Below are 24,729 nucleotides of genomic sequence, written 5' to 3'. Positions count from 1 at the left end.
TTAATGTCAGCCTTTCAGACGAGAACGTACAGGTACGGTAATAAATGACCACGAAGACAAAGATATATGGTCAGTGTTTATTGTTCAGGTGTCAGCTTCTATACATTTGCAGACGATGGTGAGGGTGGTATACCTCGTGTCCTTATTGCATCATGACAGTCGCCCTACATGTTTCTCGCCCCACACCTAAAAACCACCACTCGCCCTGAGGTAATAGATATATTGAGTAATTGCCTGTAGTTTTGTGATAATGACAAGACTACACAAAACATTCTAATAGTTCAACATTTTATTAAAGATACAGATGCTACATGAACATTTTTTCACGCCTGCCTTGCTGCGAGAGCTCTGATCTTCTGGATGGTAGACCGCCCGAACACACACTCCTCTCAACTTGAGCTGAGACAATCTGATAAACTTGTCACTACATGTATATTCATTTTAACCTGAAATCTTGATAATGTGCCAACTCATTTACTATACTTTCAAGTCCATCAAACATTTGTCTAAAATTCCATCATGAAATGAACATTAACAATAGCCAAATAAACAAGTAATCTTGTTGAAAGTCAACATAATTGCAAAGGAGCCAAATTCATTAACTAAAAATGATATATTCTGTACTTTTGCACATACTTCTGCTAGGCTGATTTACAGCATGGCTGTATTTATCACTGAAAATATGTTTTGTTCACACATTTCAGTAAAAATATTTGAAGGGAATTTCTGCATAACAGAACGGTGAACTGGAATTTGAACGTGTTGTGAAAGTAAAACAAAAAGGGTAAATATATGAGGCAAATAGATTCTGAGAGATGTTCATGTGATACTAGTCATTTAGTTCTTGCCCAGTCCAGAAGCGCCCTGGATGAAGTTATATCCTTTAAGCTTTTCATTTATGGTGGATCAGTCATCTTCGTCACTTTCAAAGCCTTCTTCATCTTCCATTTCCACTCCCTGAAACAATCTAGAGCATAAATAAATAAACACATCACAAATGCACCAGCCATTTTAGAAAAGTTATCATTCTGAAATCAATTATATATGACTTTAAAGGGATAGTTCGCCTAAAAATGATATTTAAGCCATGATTTACTCACCCTCAAGCCGTTCGAGATGCATATGTCAATCTTTTTTCAGACAAACACATTTTCAGTTATTTTAGAAAATGTCTTAGATCTTTCAGTGGTTATAATGTGAAGCAATGGGGTCCAGCTGATTCAAGTCGCAAAATGTGCATGCATCCTTCACAAAAATAATCCATCCGGCTCCAGGGGGATAAACGAAGGCCTTCTGAGGGTAATCCGTGCAGTTTTGTCGTAAAAATATACATATTTAAAACTTTATAAACGAAAATAACTGGCTTCCGTTCATGGAGATGGTTGCTGGCTTATGACGTAGGACGTAGCGCAGGAAGCGTCGAGACGTAGAACGAGAGTGACAGCGCAGCCAGAGAGCAGAGCAAAACAAAACTCTACGTTCGCTCTACGTTACGACGTCATTCATCTCCATGAACGCGCACCGACCGCCACCGGAAGCCAGTTATTTTCGTTTATAAAGTTTTAAATATGTATATTTTTACGACAAAACTGCACGGATTACCCTCAGAAGGCCTTCGTTTATCCCCCTGGAGCCGGATGGATTATTTTTGTGAAGGATGCATGCACATTTTGCGACTTGAATCAGCTGGACCCCATTGCTTCACATTATAACCACTGAAAGATCTAAGACATTTTCTAAAATAACTGAAAATGTGTTCGTCTGAAAAAAGATTGACATATGCATCTCGAACGGCTTGAGGGTGAGTAAATCATGGCTTAAATATCATTTTTGGGCGAACTATCCCTTTAAGATCAGGAATTGTATTTGCAGAGGAAGAAAACTCCGAGGCGGCGAGAGGCAGTGTCCCGACCCAACGGCGAAATCTAATCTCATCACTTCAGAAAATTTGGACTAAACCTCAATTCATATGGATTAGTTTTACAATCTCTTGATTAACTTTCTGAAGCATCAAAGTGGTAGTTGCGTAGCTGTCAATAAGTGCGTTTCCATTACAGATTTGCGCAAAACTTTAGTGATTTTCTTTCTAAATGTCAACAAAAAACTATTGTGAAATTACGGCGTTTCCATTAACCGATGTTATACGACTAAAACTTCCTCTCGCGATAAGTAAAATCATTCCAAAAACCATGGCAACGGACGTTGGTGGGTTTATGTGCTATATCCCAGCCACTGCACTGGCCATTATTATTATTAAGGAGATGTATGTGTGTTTTCCAAGCATTAATGGTAAGGAACGACCCTTATTAAACTTGTGAGCGGCACATATGAGGTGTTTCTGGGTGTTTCTCCCTCATATCTGCTTCGAGATCTTGATTGTGGCATTTATTTGAGGTTTAGAATCCATTATTCCGGTAATTATTTTGTCTTATATGAATTTAATAAAGAACTCTGTCTCGTATTCTGTCCACACACACTGCGTCATCTACGTCAGGTGACCTGTAAATGCGCAAAAAATGCGTTTCCATTGCAGTGTTGCGAAATATTTCTGAAAAACCACCTCATGCGAGCGTAAAAACTTTTTTGCGATAAATGGGAGTTTTTGCGAAATTGACGCTTTTCCATTGGACGTATTTTCAATTCGCAATTTCAATGTGCGCAATTTGAAGGGTAATGGACACGTGGCTAATGGAGGGACAGAAATCTCTCAGATTTCATCAAAAACATCTTCATTTGTGTTCTGAAGATGAAGGTAAGTCTTACGGGTTTGGAACGACATGAATGCGAGTAAAGCTCACGGGTGGCTCTGTTCTTACTCATGGGGCTTCAGTGGTCACTTCGCCTTCTTTCTGGAGTGGCTTTCACATTAACACGTGTCAGGGTACCAGAATGAAATCAGAGTAATACGCAAAACAAATAAATGATGTGTGCTGATCACAACAAGCCTTCATGACTAAAGTTACCCCATAAAGAGTTCAGGACACTTGCATGTCCGTGTCGGGACACTGAAGACAGTATGTGGAGGAACTCACTGGTTATAGCATGGTGAGCTGGGGTTGTTGAAGTGGCTGTAGGGGTTCACTCGGCTGAGAGCTCCCAGACAGATCCAGCAGAAATACTTCTGACAGGAGGAGCAGGTCATCTTGTTACAGCCGTGTACCTTCTGAAGAAATGGGAAAATACAACAACAAAAAACACTTTCAATCAATGCGCAATGAGTCTTTCAGAGTCTCCCCTCCACAACACATCAGATCTCAGTTTGCAGAAGGTTTACACAATTTTTCTTACCCTAAATAATTTTTTTGAGATTTTTCATTGTAATGCTTGGTAACACTTTCTATGAAGCCTGTATTTATAATGCATTACAAGGGTATTCTTAATGCATTATAATACATGCATAACGCCTTATAATGTGTTGTATCATCTAACAACACAACAGTAATTATACTTGATTTGGTAAAGGCAAGCCTTGCAATTTTACAGTTTTTATGAATAAAATATGTACTTTCCCACACAACTTTATGATTTGATTTTACCTAAAGAGAAACGTCTTATAACCACGTCATGACTTATAGTTGTTTAAAGGGGTTGTATAATGCCCTTTTCACAAGATATAAAATAAGTCTCTGATGTCCCCAGAGTGTGTATGTGAAGTTTTAGCTCAAAATACCCCACAGATACTTTTATATAGCATGTTAAAATTGTAAATTTTTGAGGGTGAGCAAAAACACACCGTTTTGTGTCTGTTCCTTTAAATGCAAATGAGCTGCTGCTCCCAGCACAGTGGGCGGAGCTTCAGCAGCTGCACTCACACAGACATGCACTGAAATTTCAAAAACTTTTAGCCTTTTATGTTCAAACCGGAGTCAATGATGGAGAGACTCAAGAAGAAGTGACAACATGTAGAAGCAACAGGACGTTTCTGAATGTTTAGTTGATGAATTTATGCAGCTGATGTGTAGTTATCTTCTAGTCATTGATTAGCATATTCTGTCTTGATAATCTATAAATCGTGTTCAGGGGGCGGGGTTTATGTAAATTTTAGGGTTAGTGATGTCACTAACCCGGGATGAATGTGGTGTAGTCTCTACCAGCCGTTTGTTGTAGTCCTTAAAAAGTGATTTCTTTAAAAGCAAATATCTCCGTTTGCTTTGAACTTTGAGCGTCGTAACTTTGCAGATGTTGTTTATGCTCAAACAGCAACATTACACACTAACTAAAGTTAGAAAAGTGAAATCATAATCAACCACCCCTTTAAAAGAAGACATGATACTGTGCAGATCTTAAGTAAACAATGTCAAGATATGAGACTTGGAAAAGTAAAAGATATGAAACTATGAGATAGATAATCCATTATAACTGAAGTGGATAAAATGATGTTCATTGTGTGTTTTAAATCATCATACTCTTAATAGTTATAACCACACATAAGTAAGTATTATTACTGTTGTTACAATTATTCATGAGCTGACAACACATTATAAGGTTTATAATATAACGCATTAAGAATACGCTTATGATGCATAGAATGCATTGCACTCTTAAAAGTTCTAACCACAAATAGTGGGTTTATCCCGTTGTGCAATAATGTATTTTAACTTATGAATATGTATTATGCATTATTGCCTTTATTGAGAAAGCATAGTGTAGAGGACTGACAGGAAGTAAAGTGGGAGAGAAAGGGAGGGGGACGGGATCGGGAAAAGCGCCACATGTCAGAGCACTGTCCACTATCGGCCTCAATCTCTTTTATTCTTTTCCATTCTGCTGTGCAGTCCAGCTGTTTTTGAACACAGGAATGCATCTTCTGTGATTCTTCCAAAGAGAAAAGCATCTGACTGGGATCAGCCTAACTATTCATGGCATTTCATTTTAGACAACCCACCGAACACATTGAGAATATGTCGCATATATACCTCTATATGAGAGCCGCAGCACGGGCACTGTTTAGAGTTGCTCTTCAGCCAGTCTGTGCTGAAGGACTCCTCCACCGCCTTCTGAATGACCCGCTTCCCAAAACGCTTCTCAAGGAACTTCTTTCCCTCTTCGCTTGCAGAAATGTACTCATCCCGCAAACTGCGAAGCTCATCTGTTAGAGAAAAGCACACCTTTTGAACAAGCTAACCAAGTGCCCGTACTTCACATTTTGTAGCAAGAAAGAGCATCCAATACATCTATGGAAATATTAATATCAGAATCAGGAAACAAATTAGCTAGAAGTGACTCATTACTAACTCAATCAGTAACTCAAAGAGGTGCAAATATCCCGGATCTTACCGGTAGTCGCTATGCAGTTGGAAAGGCCATGATAGCTTCTCTTACAGAGGGTACAAAAGGCGTATCGGCAGGAGGGACAGATGCCCATGGTGGAGTCGGGCTCGACCATCACAGCCATACAGCAGCTCATGCGGGGGCAATACACAACATCTGCCATCAGATCCAGACTGGACTGCAGCAGAAGACGGTCGTAGCGCGCAAATTCATCTTCACCCACAAGAAGCTTCACCTATTATCATATGAGCAAAGTCCCAAAGCATTCATTCAGGTCTCAAAACAAACACATTTCACACACGTTCTTGATGATTTCTGCAGAACTCGACATTTTACACCAGTTTAACCATGTGCTCATTCATCAAACACAAACACATAATATAATTAACTCAAGTATAACCATGTGAACTTAAACAGCACACACGTCTTTAGGAGTAAACATCAAGTAGCAAAACCAATCAGAATTTCAGGATAATGTAAATAGGAGCACATGTGAATGTTCTTCAGAAAATGTATACACTGGAGAGCTGAAAGAATCATCTACAGGGTTTTATACTGTATACTACACAGTAACAGTACTGTAGATCAGTCAAAGTATTTTAGCAGAACTGAGTGATGACTGCCTAAGGTAGAGAAAGTCTTTTTAGCACCGAAAGTACAGAAATTTGGCAGAATGTGCTGAATTTATTTAATTATTATTATTATTTTTTTACTGTACTGTAATAGACAGTATACTGTAATGTGTTGCATACCGAGTTCATTTTCAAATTCTTTTGGTATTTGAACCTTTCTTCTCCAGTGCTTTTCATCTACTGTAAGATCACTTTACAGAAGTAATGAAAGGAATTTTCTTGTATTTTACTGTATCTGCACTCTATCATTTATGTTGTATAATGTAATAGACATTAAGCTGCAGAATTATTCCTAAATCCGACTAAGAGGTTTGTTACAGTGTTATGAATTTTTCTGTGTTCTTTAGTCTACCGTATGTATTTGTTAGGGTTTGTGTGTCATCTGAGGCCAAAGTTTGATTCTGACAAAAGAGAATATATTTGACTAAAGTATTTGATTTTGATGTAACAGTTTGAGGTTCGTAGATTGTTTGTTGATTGTCAAAATGAAAACTTTTACTATTGAATTTTTTTTTCAGCAGCTGGTGCCATTTTCTCTGATTTGGCCTATTCAGCAAATACTCACATTTTCTGATTTTGCTGTATTATAAAGCCAATTTAATAATATCATGCAGCTATAATTGTGTGGGTATGTTGATATGGATGTCAGCATGTGGTTTGCATGTGTAAAAAAATGTGTGTGTGTGAAATTATACTGTACTTACTGCAGATCACAAATGCTGGCATCTAATGGAAAATGTTGGTATTGCACCCAAACAATTTTAATAAATCTAAAACCTCTTTCACTTTTTTAAATGTTTGTTCAGTGCCCCAAAGCTTTTAGACACATTTTTGTCTTCTAAGGACCTCTGAGTGACTTTAAAGGGTTAAAAGCAGGTGTAAAATGGCTGAATGGTCATGTGAGCATTCAGACAGGTATTGTAATGTATTGTGCAATATTGAATGAACACGGCTCTATAGTGTACGGCTGCTGCCAGTATGTCTGGTCGACCCCTTGATGGAACAAAAGGCCCCCCTGGACATTAACACTTGAACTATCTCCTGCATATGTAACAGGGATCTCGAGACGCAGCACACAGTGCAGTTCACACTCCACACACACTCCTTCATCCCCCCTCCTCCTCACCTGAAATACACTGAAAACCTATGCCATGTAAAGTATGTACAAGAAGTATCTATGTATGTTTGATATCATTTAAAGTGTCTCAGTGCGCCTGGTAAAATGGTCTCATTCTCCCAACCATAATGAAAAGTTAAAAGAAGTTATAAAATATGAGAAAAGTGATGTGTTTCCCTCCCCCAGATCCTCCATTCAGACCATGATTAACTGATGATTTTATTCTTGCGAATTGGAGTTTTAATTATTGCTTCATTACCTGGTCAATAAATTGTAAACGTTTGATTTTATTCTGACTGACTCTGAGATTGTTTTTACTCTTATAGATTATAGGATCCGTGTATTTCCACAAGCCTGCGCTAGACATTAGTGACGACTAATACTTGATTATCAGATTCAAGTGTACTTGAATGAGGGGGGCGAGTTATTTCCGTCCAGAATCAGCGAATGCTATTTGATCAACCTGGATTCGGGTGCGTCCATAACCTCTGTTCTCATTTAAATGTTCCTTTAGATACGTGTACGTGGTTATACCACGGGCTTGACTAAACTAAAGCCATTTTAAGAAAAGTAAGTTGATCGACTAACGTCTTTTATGGTGGTCATGACCTCTACTAAAGGGAAACGATTTAATTAAGTTCCTGAGGTGGCATTCAAGGGGGCTATGTAAGTGTCTGTCATTTTGTACGTGTGAATACGGCAAATCTCAGATGTTTAGCCAATTACCTCTGTTTTGAGAAATCAGACTGGCGAGATTGTGTCGTGCATCCTTAGGAGAAGGACTGCAAAGCGATATAGTTTCCTAATCTAAACGGGTAAACTATAATCAGAGTTAAAAGAATAATCAAATATTCGTTCACGTTTAATGATGCACAGATATCATTAAAACCTTTTCATTTATGGAGTCAGATGAAACGAGCTATTGCGTGTGAGAAAATATATTGCATTTAATCTTGTTGTGTTGCGTAAAAGGAAAGACAGTAACGCGCAGAGAAACCTTCCCCGTGTTATTGGAAAACCTCCATTGGACCAATAGACGGGCTTACAATAGGACACCGTTTTAACTGCCGCCTAAGGACTACAGTAAGAAATTTAGCTTTAAGCAAAGACTGTTACTAGTATATAAAGTGAATTGTCCCTGTACAAATAAATAAATCAGATTTTCACCCAACGGTTTAGGGAAAAGACATAACCAACAGTGTTTACAACAAGGATACTCTCTTTGACTATTCTGTGTGTATTTTTCCATTCAAGCATAAGACATGAAAGAAAACTCACTTCAGTACTCAGGCTTTCTGTGTGCACACTTTGAGGGGACGTTTACACGACAACGATGTGCAAAAAACGGAAAAGGTTGTTTTTTTGTACAGATGACAACGGTCGTCAAAATGATCCCTGTTCAAACGGATCTGTGAAAACGACTAATAACGCTGCATTATACATGTCAGACAAGTAGTTGGCGATGAGACTTTATAAAGAAAGACTACGCGCCCGCGCACACACACGAGCCGAACGCACATGCCTAAATAATCTATCGTGTTTTTTGTCCGATTTTCATTCTAAGGAGGTTAATCTTGATAATATTGTATTATTACTTTGTCTTCTGGGTAAATTTCATCTTCACAAAGCCAGAAACACACTGTAATCCCAACTGTAGAATGTCCTCCTCTGATATAAAGTCCCGTTTTACTTCCTTTAAGAAAATGTCAAAACCTTTGAACACAAAAGCTTCAAAAACACGCATCATCCTTGAGTCTGTTGTAAGGAACCTTTCATTTTTCATGATGACAAAATGTTATATTGTGATTTGTGTAATTCTTATAACCACTTGTGATGATGATGTCCGTACACCACCTTGTTTATATCTGTATCTTTTCATTTTCAAACAAAGAAAAAAGAAACGGTGATAGACTAAAAGCATAATACGCATCTTCATGACGTCACCGTTTTGCAGTTTACAGAGATGATAAGGGCATCGTTTTCAAAAACTTGCACTTTGAAACCCGTTTTCAGGCCCCCAAAATGCTGTTGTCGTGTAAATGAACGGCCAAAACGCATCAAAAGTCTTCTGTTTTTAGTTGAAAATCGTGTTGCTTAATCAGACCGTCACGAGTGCCGAATGGAGTTCACTTCTGTGTCTTCTTGTGCTTAAAATTGCATGAATGTTTAAACTGGCAGGATTTTTAAAAAATGAATTTATAACAAACTTGCTTGGATAGTAGATGCAATTTCCACACATCTTTCAAGCTGGCTCTACATTACCTATTCATATTATCTATTACTATTTTTATTGCTATTCATATGAGCACACAATGACACAATCATAAACAAAAGACAAAGATACCTGTGTGGGAGTGGCCAGGGACACACACTTGGGCTCAGGGCAGTTAAGGCACTGAACTTTGCCATCTCTGATTTGGATCTGGAAGTACTCCTTAATGCAGGCCTTGCAGTAAACATGCTGACAGTCTTTGAAGAGCAAAGAGTCGCATCCCAGCTTCTCCGAGTAGCAGATGCCGCAGCAGAACACCTTCCCGTCGAACACCTTCTGCTTCTGAGCTTCGTCAAAATCCAGCAGCTGAGTCAGTATATCCGTGCGAGGGTCAACTTCTTGAACAGCTCTCGGGTCTAAATCTTGTGCTTTACTTTTATCTCCAGAAATGTCTTCAGCTTCTTTCTGACCGGATTCAGACTGATGCTGAATGCAAGAGCTTTGGATTTCAAGCGGAGACTGGATTCCCAGGAAATCCAGAGTCTCTTCCTTTAGGAACTGGATCCAGGTAAAAAGAACCACATTGCCTTGGGTCTCCTCCCAAAGCTCATCCAGCCTCCTGCAAAGCGCAGTGATCTGGTGGAGTGAGAGTGTAAGATTATCTAAGATTATGATAGAATATATCAATCACGTCATAAATAATACAGCAGCAGAAAATATATATGTGATGTCTGCACCACTAACAAACATTAGGGGCCCTATTTTATCTAACTGAATGGTCTAAAGCACATGGAGCAAATCCACTTTTGCTAGTTTAACGACGGGAAAAATGGTCGTCGCTCCCGGCGCATGGTCTAAAAGGGTTGTCTCTATTCTCTTAATGAGTAATGGGTGTGTTTTGGACGTATCGTGCAATAAACCAATCAGAGTCTCATCTCCCATTCCCTTTAAAAGCCTGTTGTGTTCGCGCCATGGCGGATTCGCTATTTACATGGAGGAATTTGCAAGCGGAAAGACTAAACGCTTCTCTGGAGAGCAAACGGATCTGCTCGTGCATGAGGTTAAAGGGATGGTTCGGAGTAAAATCAACCTAGGGTCCTTTGCACCATGACCTCGAGCCAAACACCCCCCCAGACGCCTTTTTTCCCTTGGTTGAACATTATTAAACATTATTAAAGTTAGAGCTTATTTAGAGATATCAGCCGGATGGCTTAGTGCAGGCGCTAATGGATCCAAGGTTGTATCTCGTAAATTACCCCACTAATAATGCCCAGAATGGTACCAAACTTCTACAGTAGTACAAATAGGTTCTGTACTCATAAAACGAGGCATTGGAAAGTTTGTAAGTACATCAGGAGTTTATTTAAATAACACTTGCCTGATGGCTTATGCTACCGCTAACCCGGATGTCGACGTCACTTCAGTGATTTGGGAAAAGCACGTAAAAGTCCTGGCAGAAAGCGATGCATAAGGATGTAGTGTAGCAAAGAATTATTATTTTTTCCGAAGTGTTGACAACTTAGTGTTAACTAATAATTGTTGCAAACTGGTACTACCAACAAAATATTAGTGCATTCCTGAAACTGGGCGTCGTTACACTACATCCTTATGCATCGCTTTCTGCCAGGACTTTTACGGGCTTTTCCCAAACCACTGAAGTGACGTCGACGTCCGGGTTAGCGGTAGCATGAGCCGTCAGGCAAGTGTTATTTAAATAAACTCCTGATGTACTTACAAACTTTCCAATGCCCCGTTTTATGAGTAAAGAACCTATTTGTACTACTGTAGAAGTTTGGTGCCATTCCGGGCATTATTAGTGGGGTGATTTACGAGATTAGGTTGATTTTACTCAGAACCATCCCTTTAAAGCACGAGCAGATCATCTACGGGACAAGCCGGATTCCACCATATCTTTATATACACAATAATAATCTTTTACATTGTAATCCTTTTATTTGTAATATTTGGCATGTTTGTGTGCAGCTGTGTGTGTAATAAGCAGAGTGTACGCGCGTTGTGGACCCACCTATAGGCACACATTACTAACATGCTCTTTAAATAAAAAAAACAAATATTGCGCCATTGACTTTAGATCAGGTTTGAGTTGGTCAATGGCACAGTGTATTTCAGTTCCTCAAAATAGCAACGCACCAACAATGCACCAGAACACACCTCGCTTTCGGACCAGCAGCCCATGGGCGCAAATGCATTTGCTATTTAAACAACGTGGCGCAGGACCTGAAAATAATAACTGCGTCGGGCTTTGTTTGACTTCCACCGGTCAAAGAAACTGATATCCCCAAACTAACACCATTTACCAATGTCAAAGTTGCTGTGACAGGTTGATTGGGATGAAACCCCCTGGTCCCCAATCACTTTCATGATGGTCCGGAAAATCATGAACATTTCTCAGAACTTCTCCTTTTGTGATCCACTGAAGAAATCCATGCAGGTTTGCAATGACAGAGGGAAAATATTTATTTATATATTTATTTAGTCAACTATTCTTCTAAAAGATGCTGCCTTATCAGTATTTGCACTTAATTAAGTGTCCCTGGCTGTTTAAATAAAAGAAGAAGTTAAATTTATGCGAGTATGACTAATTGCTTGATGACAAATGGACATGGTCTCTAATTACAAATTTTCTGGTTAAAAATGCGATTTGCAATTTAAAATGTGTTTTTACTTTTTAACCACAAATGCTCGTCTTGCACTAGCTCTGAGATGCACCACACATTTAATCACGTTGAAAGGTCACGCGTGTTCTGGTTCAAAAATGTAGGGTAGGGCGAAAAACTACATCTCATTTTCTCCTCCAACTTCAAAATCGTCCAACATTGTTGTTTTACCTTTTATTTTTTATTTTATTTTTGTAAAGGGCGTTTGATTTAGCCTTTACATGTTCGCTTTGTAAACATTAGGTTGGTACTTCCGCCTTTGTCACGTGTGACCTTTCAACGTGATTGCGTAATGCGTGGTGCATCACAGAGCTAGTGCAAGACGAGCATTTGTGGTTAAAAGTATATTAATTTTAATTTTTTTTTTTTAAATGACTGATCGTTTCACTAGATAAAACCCTTATTCCTCGGCTGGGATTGTGTAGAGAGACTTTGAAGCTGGATTAAAACTGCAATTTGGACCTTCAACCCGTTGGACCCCATTGAAGTCACTATATGGAGACAAATCCTGGAATATTTTCCTCAAAAACCTTAATTTCTTTTCTACTGAAAAAAGAAAGACATGGACATCTTGGATGATGTGGGGGTGAGTAAATTATCAAGAAATTTTAATTCTGAAGTGAACTAATCCTTTACATGCTGCATGATCTTACATTTGTCAGCAGAGAAAAGTGAGTGTCACAGAAAGCTATGATTAAAAACTACAAAAGCAAAAATAACAAAATTACAACAATAACATTACACACATTTCGGGACATTACTAAACAGGACTCACCTGGACTCTTGTGAGCCATTTGGAGCTTAAAGTAAAAACGGGAGACGATACTGAAGGGTAGTCTGTAGGAAGTTCAAAACTCAGAACCAATGGAGGTAGAAATGATAAGTTATACTCTGTGGATTTCTGTCCTGCAAAAAAACATAAATATAAATATTTTATAATAAATGTATTTATTATAAAATAATATAAATATTTTTTATAAATTTAAATGTATATAATAAACATATTTTTGTGTGCGCATATATATATATATATATATATATATATATATATATATATATATATATATATATATATATATATACACACCGTATATACAGTTGTGGTCAGAATGAATGGCACCCCTGGTAAATATGATCAAAAATGGCTGTAAAAAATAAATCTGCATTGTTTATCCTTTTGATCTTTCTTTCAAAAAATTAGCAAAAAATCTAACCTTTCATTGAAGTAAAAGAATTAAAAGTGGGGGGGAATCACATTATGAAATAAATGTTTTTCTCCAAAACACGTTGACCACAATTATTGCCACCCTTTTATTAAATACTTTTTGCAATCTCCTTTTGATAACTGCTCTGAGTCTTCTCCTATAATGCCTGATGAGTTTGGAGAACATCTGACAAGAGATCAGAGACCATTCCTCCATCCAGAATCTCTCCAGATCCTTCAGATTCCCAGATCCATGTTGGTGCTTCTTCTCTTCAGTTCAGCCCACTCATCTTCTATGGGGTTCAGTTTAGGGGACTGGGACGGTCATGGCAGAAGCTTCATTTTGTGCTCAGTGACACATTTTTGTGTTGATTTTGATGTTTGTTTTGGATCGTTGTCCTGATGGAAGATCCAACCACGGCCCATTATAAGATTTCTAGCAGAAGGCGTCAGGTTTTGATTTTTGATCTCTTGATATTTGATAGAATCCACGATGCCATGTATCTGAATAAGAAGTCCAGGACCTCCAGCAGAAAAATATGCCCACAACATTAAAGATCCAGCAGTGTATTTATCCGTAGGCATGGGGTACTTTTTATCCCTGTTTGCACCAAACACATCTGGTGGGTTTGCTGCCAATTTTTTTTGTTTCATCTGACCACAGAATCCAGTCCCTTTTGAAGATCCAGTCGTGTCTGACCACTGAATATGCTGGAGTTTATTTTTGGAGGAGCGAGGAGCATTTTTCTTGAAAACCTTCCAAACAACATGTGGTGATGTAGGGGTTGTTTGATTATTTTTAATAGGCTTTCTGACCCCAAGACTCAACTAATCTCTGCAATTCTCCATCTGTAATTATTGAAGAGTCTTTGGCCACTCAAACTCTCCTCCTCACCGTCCATTAAGATAATATAGACACACGTCCTCTTCCTGGCAGATTTGTAACATCTTTAGTTGATTATAACTTCTTAATTATTGCCCTGATGGAGGAAATGGGGATTTTCAATTCTTTAGCTATTTTCTTACAGCCACTTTCTATTTTGTGATGCTCAACAATCTTTTGCTGCACATCAGAACTATATTCTTTGGTTTTACTCATTGTGATGGATGATTAAGGGAATTTGGCCTTTGAGTTTCCTCATATATAAACTCCTGTGAAACAAGAAGTCATAGCTGGACAATTTCATGTTCCTAGTCACCCTGGTGTGCTAAAAAAAAGAAGGTAAATATTAATGGGAATATACTTATTTTACTCGTAAAAAATTCTAGGGGTGCCAATAATTGTGGCCAACGTGTTTTAGAGAAAAACATTTATTTCATAATGTGATTTACCCCCCACTTTCACTTCTTTTACTTCAATGAAAGGTTAGAATTTTGCTAATTTTAAGCACACACAAAATACAACTCCATGAATATGTTAGAACAAGGTTTAAATATCCGCTAAAAAAGTCTCACCCTTGACTAGCAGTTTGAAGTTAGGAGGAAGCTCTAGGCACAGATGGATCTCACCCTCCTCTTCTGATTCCGCCTGGTGAAACTCCTCTTCATCATATATGCTTGTTAGAGCAAGCAGTTCATCTTTTTTCGCTTCCTGGTCGGCTGACATTTGAACATTCCTGAAATTAATATGAAATCAAGTCACACTTGTATTTTGTAAAGCATCTTGAGCAATGGAAATACTCTAAACCAGGGGTGTCAAACTCAGTTCCACGCCGTGGCGTAATTACCGTCATTTCGTGATGACAACACGTGACGCTCTATTTGAAGCTGTTCACGTCCTCGGACTGGGAATTATGCACTTCTATCAACGCCTGAATAAATCTGCAGCAGTCAGGTGGTGGTACGGTGGTTATCTGGTACTAGTAGGAGCTCTCAGAAACTTCCTAGGTAACAAGTTATAATTACAATTTCTATGAGGATGTGAACGCTTTTTACAAGTTGGAATCTCATAATTACGGTAATTTTGACATGGCATTAACGCATATTTTAGCTCCAACCCGAACAAGGTCTTCAGGATCACTAGAAACTTCCAGGCAGGTGTTTTTGGAGTTGGTTGGAGCTGGAACAAAGTTTGAGACATTTGCTCTACGTAAACTACTAAAAAAAACTTGTTCTATGTAATGCAATGTTCCATGTATGTATTTGTCTAATAAAGGTAACTGATATGGCTGGATTCTTCATGTCATTTAACTCACTGTAAACAAACATGTCACAACTGTAAGTTTTAAAATAATCAGAGGACCATTCTCCTTTCCTAATGTGACGTTAGTCAACTTAAAATTGTTGGGAAAACGTATCATTTGCAGACGAGATAGAAAATGTTAATTGTGCTTAGGTTGTTGCACCTATAAATTGTGTAAGTGAAATCTACATCTAGGTAAATCTAGAGGCGATCAACTGGAAACCAAGGCGCCGATTTGTGTTTCTGGTAGTGGCTGCGCACACTCCATACCCCTGCCCTGTCATGTGATGAGAAACGCAAATACGTACATCTTTCTTTTCCTTTCTTTTACTGGAAAACACATTACCAATTAAATTTAAACTTCTTTATTCACCTCTTTCCATGAGCAAATGATAACTGGGCTAAGTTACACATACGCAACAAATGCCCCTTAAAACATTTTAGTTTTAAGTCCCTCTGTGGTGAAAATCAAGTTTTTTAATGTTGTTTATGTCTATGTGGTGTTTTTAATATGCTTCAATACAAACCATGTGTAAATTCATAAGTCGACAGCATTGCTGAGTATTTTCTCCTTAAAACTGCAGTGAACCAAAGACAGTCTCAAAAACACGGTTTGAAATCGCTGGTGTTTCTGACGTCACAAACGACCTTGTAACCAATCAGATCAACGTGTGATCGTCAACCAGTGGATCTCTGAGCTGAGTGAGTGAGTGGAGGCGGGGCTCATTTGCATATTCATAGATCTGCGTATACTAAATGAGGCAAGGGTGTAGAGTTACATTCAAGCTATTTTAAGACCTGAAGAATTTTTTTTCCAAGGAAAAAACGCTTAAATATGTCATTTTGGTGATCACAGAAGAGTTTGAAGGGATAAAATGATTGACTACAGGGGGACTGTAATATTTTCATTACTCAATTAATTATACTAAATTACTTGGTGTTAGTTTTTCAAGAGTGTCTTTTCCTCCGTTCAATGGTGCACTTGATTAATTCATTACGCAAAATGTGTCTCGCAAAGGGAAACACACAGACTGCAAATACATGATCAAGTTTCAGTCAGAGCAACAGAGGGAGAGCACAGACAGAAAACAAGAGCTCTAAGATGGAGTATATATTAGGGCGATATATCCATATAAAAAATATATCGATATATTTTTAAATGTGATATGGAATCAGACCATATCGCATATATCGATATAGTTCAAATTTGCGCTGTGATCCTTGCTCCAAGCAAGCTGCTGACCCAGAGCTCTATGTTATGTTATGAGAGGCGAATCATGACTACTTCAGAAAACCCAGCACAATAGGAACTACCAGGCAGTGACATAAGTGTACGCTGAAATAAATTTCACTTCAGAAAAACGGACTTTCTTGTCCTGTCTGCCGTTATACTGTACTCACTCATCAATTGCATGCGCAAATGCGGCGGCGCGCGCTGTGTATCACCTCACTATTGCCAAACTACGAGCATGCAACGCCGTTACGTTGTAAATTATGGCAACCCGTTTTAGCTTAAATTGTCTTAATTGCATTTTTACTAGTAAGAATTAAATTAGAGAGCTCTCCAAATGAATTTTTACTAGTCATATGCAGTGGTGTAGTGGTAAAAAAAGAGGTGGGTAAACTATAAATTCTGGTGGACCATGACGTGTATCCTGATGACATCGCTATAGGTTATCATTTGATGGTACTACCAAGGGTATCACTGGTTGTTCCCTCATCATAGGTCACACAATCACTATTCAATTCATACATTAATCTAAGTTCTTGTTAAAGAGACTCAAGAAGGAATAATATGGTTGAAATCTATAAAGTTTACTAAATGACAAAACAGAGAGAACAAAAATATTTATGAGAGATCGAGAGGGAGGCTTATATCCAGGGCTTCCAATGCAATGCACTTGTGCATAATGATTAGGGATTTGGGATTATTTTCATAGTCGATTAATCTGTTGAATATTTCCTCGATTAATTGATACATTTTTTGGTCTATCAGAAAAATGTGGATCAGTGTTTCCCTGTAGAGGGAAAAGTCTTAAACCTGGTGCAGGCTTGACTCCCTCTGAATCTCTTGTACAGTTGGGTTTTGACATGCTCCCTACATTAAACCAGCTGCCTGTAATGAAATTAAAAAATCCCTTTTTTGCATTGTTTTAATGATTTCCTGTTGCGGCTGCGATCAAGTTTCATTCTCGCGCAGCTTGTTTAGTAACTTCACGAGCGTGTGTTTTCTGCTACGTGTGTGCGCCGTTCTCTTTGTTCCGTGTGTGTGTGTGTATGGAACGCCTAATGGGTCATATTTCGCCACTTTCCTACGTCGTTTTGTTAAAAAAATGCCGTAAAAAGCGCCGTTTAAACGGCCAGGACGCCGCTTTTTACGCCGCCGAAAAGCGAAACGCCGTAAAAAGCGCCGATGAATTGTGTAAACAACGGCGGATTTTTCGTCGGTTTGGAGGCGGCGGAAAAAACGAAGCTCTATATGCCCATGTAACGCCGCTTTTTACGGCGCACAGTGTCCCCAATGACGCGTATCATAACGCGTCACAAGACGCGTAGTGTTAAATAATAATGATCTCCACCCTGTCTTTTCCAAAGCCAATAAATTTGAACTGGTATCACCCAATCAGTAAAGAACAAGAACAGACGACATTAATCCAACCCAGCACAAGGATGAGATTCGATCCATGCCTCAGCTCACTGAATGTTGCTGAAACTGAGGTAGATGGTCTAGCTCACTGCTAACGTTATACCGCCTTGTAAGGCAAGCATATTTTATTTATCATTATAATAGGCCCACTTTAATCTGTTATTTTTCTATGTTCTTTTATCGCACATTCTCGATTTTTTTCATCTGATTATTTGTAAAGCACTTTGCATAGCCACTTTATGCATTGTGCTTTATAAATCACCTCTTGCCGCTACTCCCCTTACACATTTGTTTTTGACAGTGTCATTGCTTGGGAACAATGATTGTAGACAGATAAACTGTAGCCAGTCGTATTGTTTCCCCCAACATATATTAACATCCAGTTGATTTGAAAAGCACAATCCAAACATAACGCAAGATCTCCGCTAGGTGGAGATAATATAATATTCTCGTATAATATATAATATAATCGTATGCCCTATTATATGGCCTATAGCCAACAATTATATTGTATTTTTATAAAATAAAATCTTGAATTGAATTATTTCAGTCAAACTTAACTGTAATAATGGAAATTAGGATACAATTCATAACATGAAAAACAGCCCCATGCGTTTGATTGCAATGTTCGATGTCTAACTTCAGTCAACTGAAACATGCAGTTTAATTTTAATAAATAAAGTATATAGTCCTATCTATAATAAATAATTTATTAAACTGAATATATAAATAAGTCCTGCTGCACAGGTTTTTGTAATTATTGCAGATCATATGCTCGGCCCAAATGCTCGAATCATGTACCGATCGGCGATAATGCACTGGAAAAACAAAGTCCGCTCAAATAACGTGAAATTTAGAGGTGGATAAACGCAATGTAGAGGTGGATAAACGCAATGTAGAGGTGGATAAACGCAATGTAGAGGTGGATAAACGCAATGTAGAGGTGGATAAACGCTATTTAGAGGTGGATAAACGCAATGTAGAGGTGGATAAACGCAATGTAGAGGTGGATAAACGCTATTTAGAGGTGGATAAACGCAATGTAGAGGTGGATAAACGCTATTTAGAGGTGGATAAACGCAATGTAGAGGTGGATAAACGCAATGTAGAGGTGGATAAACGCAATTTAGAGGTGGATAAACGCTATTTAGAGGTGGATAAACGCAATTTAGAGGTGGATAAACGCAATGTAGAGGTGGATAAACGCTATTTAGAGGTGGATAAACGCAATGTAGAGGTGGATAAACGCTATTTAGAGGTGGATAAACGCAATGTAGAGGTGGATAAACGCAATGTAGAGGTGGATAAACGCAATTTAGAGGTGGATAAACGCTATTTAGAGGTGGATAAACGCAATTTAGAGGTGGATAAACGCAATGTAGAGGTGGATAAACGCTATTTAGAGGTGGATAAACGCAATGTAGAGGTGGATAAACGCTATTTAGAGGTGGATAAACGCTATTTAGAGGTGGATAAACGCAATGTAGAGGTGGATAAACGCTATTTAGAGGTGGATAAACGCTATTTAGAGGTGGATAAACGCAATGTAGAGGTGGATAAACGCTATTTAGAGGTGGATAAACGCAATGTAGAGGTGGATAAACGCTATTTAGAGGTGGATAAACGCTATTTAGAGGTGGATAAACGCAATGTAGAGGTGGATAAACGCTATTTAGAGGTGGATAAACGCAATGTAGAGGTGGATAAACGCAATGTAGAGGTGGATAAACGCAATGTAGAGGTGGATAAACGCAATGTAGAGGTGGATAAACGCTATTTAGAGGTGGATAAACGCAATGTAGAGGTGGATAAACGCAATGTAGAGGTGGATAAACGCTATTTAGAGGTGGATAAACGCAATGTAGAGGTGGATAAACGCAATGTAGAGGTGGATAAACGCAATGTAGAGGTGGATAAACGCAATGTAGAGGTGGATAAACGCTATTTAGAGGTGGATAAACGCAATGTAGAGGTGGATAAACGCAATTTAGAGGTGGATAAACGCAATGTAGAGGTGGATAAACGCAATTTAGAGGTGGATAAACGCAATGTAGAGGTGGATAAACGCAATGTAGAGGTGGATAAACGCAATGTAGAGGTGGATAAACGCAATGTAGAGGTGGATAAACGCTATTTAGAGGTGGATAAACGCAATGTAGAGGTGGATAAACGCAATTTAGAGGTGGATAAACGCAATGTAGAGGTGGATAAACGCTATTTAGAGGTGGATAAACGCAATTTAGAGGTGGATAAACGCAATTTAGAGGTGGATAAACGCAATGTAGAGGTGGATAAACGCAATGTAGAGGTGGATAAACGCAATGTAGAGGTGGATAAACGCAATGTAGAGGTGGATAAACGCAATTTAGAGGTGGATAAACGCAATGTAGAGGTGGATAAACGCAATTTAGAGGTGGATAAACGCAATTTAGAGGTGGATAAACGCAATTTAGAGGTGGATAAACGCAATGTAGAGGTGGATAAACGCAATGTAGAGGTGGATAAACGCAATGTAGAGGTGGATAAACGCAATTTAGAGGTGGATAAACGCAATGTAGAGGTGGATAAACGCTATTTAGAGGTGGATAAACGCAATGTAGAGGTGGATAAACGCAATGTAGAGGTGGATAAACGCAATGTAGAGGTGGATAAACGCTATTTAGAGGTGGATAAACGCAATGTAGAGGTGGATAAACGCAATGTAGAGGTGGATAAACGCAATGTAGAGGTGGATAAACGCAATTTAGAGGTGGATAAACGCACTTTGGAGGTGGGCAAACGCTATTTCCGAATTTTGGGAGGTGCGTAAACGGCGTTTATGTGCGTTTAGCCTCCACTACATCCCTGGTCATATGTCTCCATTGTCTTCCATTCATTTTTAATCACGGAGCTCTACAAAATTCCAATTAGAGAGCTCTCTAATTCAGTTGTTACTAGTATGAATGCAATTGCAGAGCTCTTTAATTCAATTACAGAGCTCTGCAATTATACATATCTTTAATTCGTTTTTTTACTAGTAAAAATTCTATTAGAGAGCTCTGTAATTGGATTTGTTACTAGTAAGAATTGAATTAGACAGCTCTGCAAATGTAATACTAGTAATAATTGGATTAGAGAGCTCTCCAATTGTAATTGCTACTAGTAAGAATTGAATTGTAGAGCTCTCAAATTTAATTCTTACTAGTAAAAATGCAGTTACGACGAGTAACGCTGGGTACAATGTAAGCTAAAACGGTTTGCCATAGTAAATTACACGAAATAAAAGTAATACAGATATGATTTTCTTTCTATTCACCAGGAGCAGTTTCCATGTTTCATTAACAGTTCTTGTTAGTATTGTGTATTAACCTGTTTACTATTTATTCATTTGATTTTGTACCTGTTCATTGAAATAGCCGGTTTCAATAAAACTACTTGTGACATGTCATATTTGGCTTTGACTTTGACTGAACATTTGCTCTCTCGTTGCGGAAAAAATATCGGGATGTATATCGTATATCGATATTCAACCTAAATATATCGGGATATGACTTTTGGTCCATATCGCCCAGCCCTAGTATATATGACATATCATGCGGATACATTTGTCCGGTGTCAACAAAGGCACAGGGAAGAGACAGATGAAACATGAAACCAAATAAATACACGATTATAATCATATTAGCCTGATGATTTGTCTACATTCTTCAAGCAGTCTCTGGTATTTTCCATAAACATATGTCTATTTATTATCGCAATGGTTAGCATAAGTAGCCTTTAGCATCGTAAATATGTTTCTGTCTCATATGGTGATCAGAATCCCCATCGGACCGCAATCGGAAGCCACTTCAAGCACCCGCTGATGTCTGAAGGTGAGTTTTGAGCTGAACATTGTTTTAAATGTTGAGGTTAGCTGGTAGCCTGGTATGATAACATGGGATTAGCAGCGGTGTTAACCCTCTCCTGACTCAGATAAACTCCAGCTTTTGTTCATGACCACTCCTCAAGCCCCATCTGGCCTAGTTTGGACATTGTTTGGCCATTGGCCCTGAGGAGGCTCGATCAGGTTGAACCACTGTAGTCACAAACTATTTTAACGATGTCTTCACTACCTATCTGGACCTTGAAAGTTGCAATGACGTTGCTGCCTGTCTTAATGTGTGTTCCAAAGATGAACGAAGGTCTTACGGGTTTGGAACGGGCGAGTAATTAATGATAGCAATTTCATTTTTGGGTGAACTAACTCTTTAAGTATGACAAAAATATGTTAGTAATGGAGTCTGAAGTAAATGAGAGCTAACAAGTTTACTTTCTTGTTGGGCTTGAATGTTAAAATGGCCCTCCTATGAGATGTCAATCACAGCACTGGCCCCCAGCCAATCTGAGTTGGAGAGCCCTGATTTACACCAATCATGATGTTCAAAACACAGGAGACAAATGGGGTGTGAATGAAAACAAATGCAGTCAGTCAGTCTGTTCACATCCTGCAACATCTGAATGTGAAATCAAAATTTAGATGAATTATTGTTAATAATTCTGTAAAATAATAGCATCCTGTACATATAAAGGTAGATATTGGCACAGTAAGTCCGGAAAGGAATCTACTACTACAACCATTGGAATATGAATAATAACAATTAGGTCAATTATAGCCTAATGATTATTTTCCTTAAAATATTTTAGTACTGCATTAGTATAAAGGGAGGTATTGGACAACTCTCACCTGTAGTCTAGCACCTTATTGTGATCCTACAACAACTTTAGGATGTGAAAATGTTGTTTTGCTATATATATATAATTTTGTGTATGTTTAAAAACTTGTGAGTCATTTGAATTAACGCCTGGTCATCTCATATGTTTTGTACTGTGGGTTGAAATGTCAGATGATCCTTTAGGGAGCATTTCAAACACGAAACTAAATAACTTTAACGCAATGTCACCCTACGACTACAGTCTAACTGATTGAGTTGAGTTATTTCCTTTTACTATTCATCTCAATTGCGACCTGTGAAAATATATTAACTTATAAAACACGTACCTTGCTCTGTGCCTGACGCTGCCGCTTCTTCTTCTTTAGGTGTAATGGCGGGTTGCGAACCTCGGTCAGACCGCCACCTACCGTGATGGAGTGTGAAGATAATTAATTCTATATTTCGATATACTATTTTTTTTTTTTTTTAATCCACTAGCAGCTAATCCTAAAGAATATCATGATTGCATATTGATTTCCCGCATTTGGACCATTACTTCGTATATTTTGAATTATTAATAATCCTAAAGATTGCAATTCCTTTCTCTCTTAAATGCATTACATATCATCAAAACATGCTCTACTGTCTCCTCTATTAAACAAACATCACATAATCCTGTGTTATGTAGAGATGATGATGGGCGTTTTCGTAACACTGCTTCGTGAAGCTTCGAAACCTTCGTGAATCTTTTGTTTCGAACCAGTGATTCGGAGCGCGTCACGTGATTTCAAGCTTTGTTGCGTCATAACTTTTTCGAAATGTCAATGGTTCGCCGCTAGAGGGCGATGTTCTCTGTGAACCCATGAACAAGTGTTCAGATGATGTTATATATATATATATAACACATATTAACATATGACATATAATAACACATATTATTCGGACACTTATATTTAATTGTTTTTGATGATTTGTAGATTCAATAGCTAAAACTTTCAATAAAACATTTGCGATTTGTTTTTAAAAGCATGACATATCATTGCATTTACAGTGGTTGACCAGCAGGCGTCACCAGCGCGCTGTGTTTCGAGTGAATCAATTTGCGAAGCAATCGGTTCAATTGATCCAGAGTTTCGAAAAGATTCGGTTCTCACATTGGAACTGGTCCGGGAGTCTTCCCCATATGAAAGCGGCTACCTGATGCACGCAACTTACAATATCCCAGAAATATCCCAGAAATCGAGGGAGCAAGAGAGAAGCCCTGTTTCCACCTGGTATTAAGATGCGTTTTCGGTGAACCGAATTATAATAATGATATTTGACACCCAAATCATATTAATCTTAGATAAATAAAGACTATGGTGTAGCTATACTTTCTCCTGTCTTGGACCTGGACCAGATTTAAAAAGATTTTGCATTTTGAGGTTAACTACACACCCATTGTAAGTAGCCTAGCTTTTCTTTCTTTTTCACATGCTGAACAGTGAAGAAGCACATGCTCCATTATTGTCTGGTTGCAGGGTGAATTCAGGTTGAATGGGACACTTTTTTCCAAATCATCTTAATGACAAAAGTGCCCCAATTACCCTGAATTCACCCCTACATTTATTGTCCTGTTTACTGTTTTCCTATTATAATAAATAGTGAATGAACAAGACTTGAATGGCCTATGAGTAATGTCAATAAGTGGGTGTCATAGGCTAAAGCTTGTTAAGCCAACATATCAACAATTTCATTACCATCCGTTCCTACATGAAGCCAACAGAAATGACAGGATTAACTGCATGTTATGGATTCTGTAATAAACTTCTGAGAATTACATAGGCCTATTATATCTTGATGAATATGTTAAAACCGAGAGTGAGTCAATGCATATATTTCCACATTTAGAGGGCCATGAAACCCTACATTTTTTCAATAAAATATTTCCCAAAAAAAATTGAAAAAAAGGTTATCTCTGTGCAAACCTCAAAAAAACGATTTAAAGGGTTAGTTCACCCAAAAATGAAAATTCTGTCAGTAATTAGGCTACTCACCCTCATGTTGTTCCAACCCTGTAAGACCTTCGTTCATCTTCGGAACACAAATTAAGATATTTTTGATGAAATATGAGAGC

The 24,729-nt window shown here is 38.2% G+C and overlaps 1 protein-coding gene across 1 annotated transcript; it reads right to left on the bottom strand.

The window, feature by feature from the left end:
• Positions 1-63: 63 nt before the first annotated feature.
• On the bottom strand, positions 64-23,091 carry rnf14 (ring finger protein 14). Its single transcript, XM_084137654.1, has 8 exons — positions 22,961-23,091; positions 14,570-14,730; positions 12,686-12,816; positions 9,365-9,868; positions 5,278-5,506; positions 4,917-5,089; positions 3,033-3,163; positions 64-967 (listed from the first exon to the last, which is right to left on the bottom strand). Exons 2-8 carry the CDS (start codon positions 14,718-14,720, stop codon positions 907-909), a joined length of 1,380 nt encoding a protein of 459 aa, XP_083993780.1. The 5' UTR covers positions 14,721-14,730; positions 22,961-23,091; the 3' UTR covers positions 64-906.
• Between the last annotated feature and the right edge of the window lie 1,638 nt (positions 23,092-24,729).

The sequence above is a fragment of the Abramis brama genome (genome assembly GCF_963993115.1).
Source record: "Abramis brama genome assembly, chromosome: 15".
NCBI classification, from domain to species: Eukaryota; Metazoa; Chordata; class Actinopteri; order Cypriniformes; family Leuciscidae; genus Abramis; species Abramis brama.
The sequence above is the reverse complement of the archived record's forward strand: the minus strand, read 5'-3'. Positions and strand labels throughout refer to the sequence as shown.

Excerpts from the sequence above, each read along its gene's own strand:
- rnf14 (XM_084137654.1), bottom strand. The coding sequence starts at position 14,720 with ATGTCAGCCGACCAGGAAGCGAAAAAAGATGAACTGCTTGCTCTAACA. Across the intron at positions 5,090-5,277 it reads CAACTGCATAGCGACTACCG|ATGAGCTTCGCAGTTTGCGG; the intron begins GTAAGATCCGGG and ends TTTCTCTAACAG. Across the intron at positions 3,164-4,916 it reads GCTGCGGCTCTCATATAGAG|AAGGTACACGGCTGTAACAA; the intron begins GTATATATGCGA and ends CCATTTCTTCAG.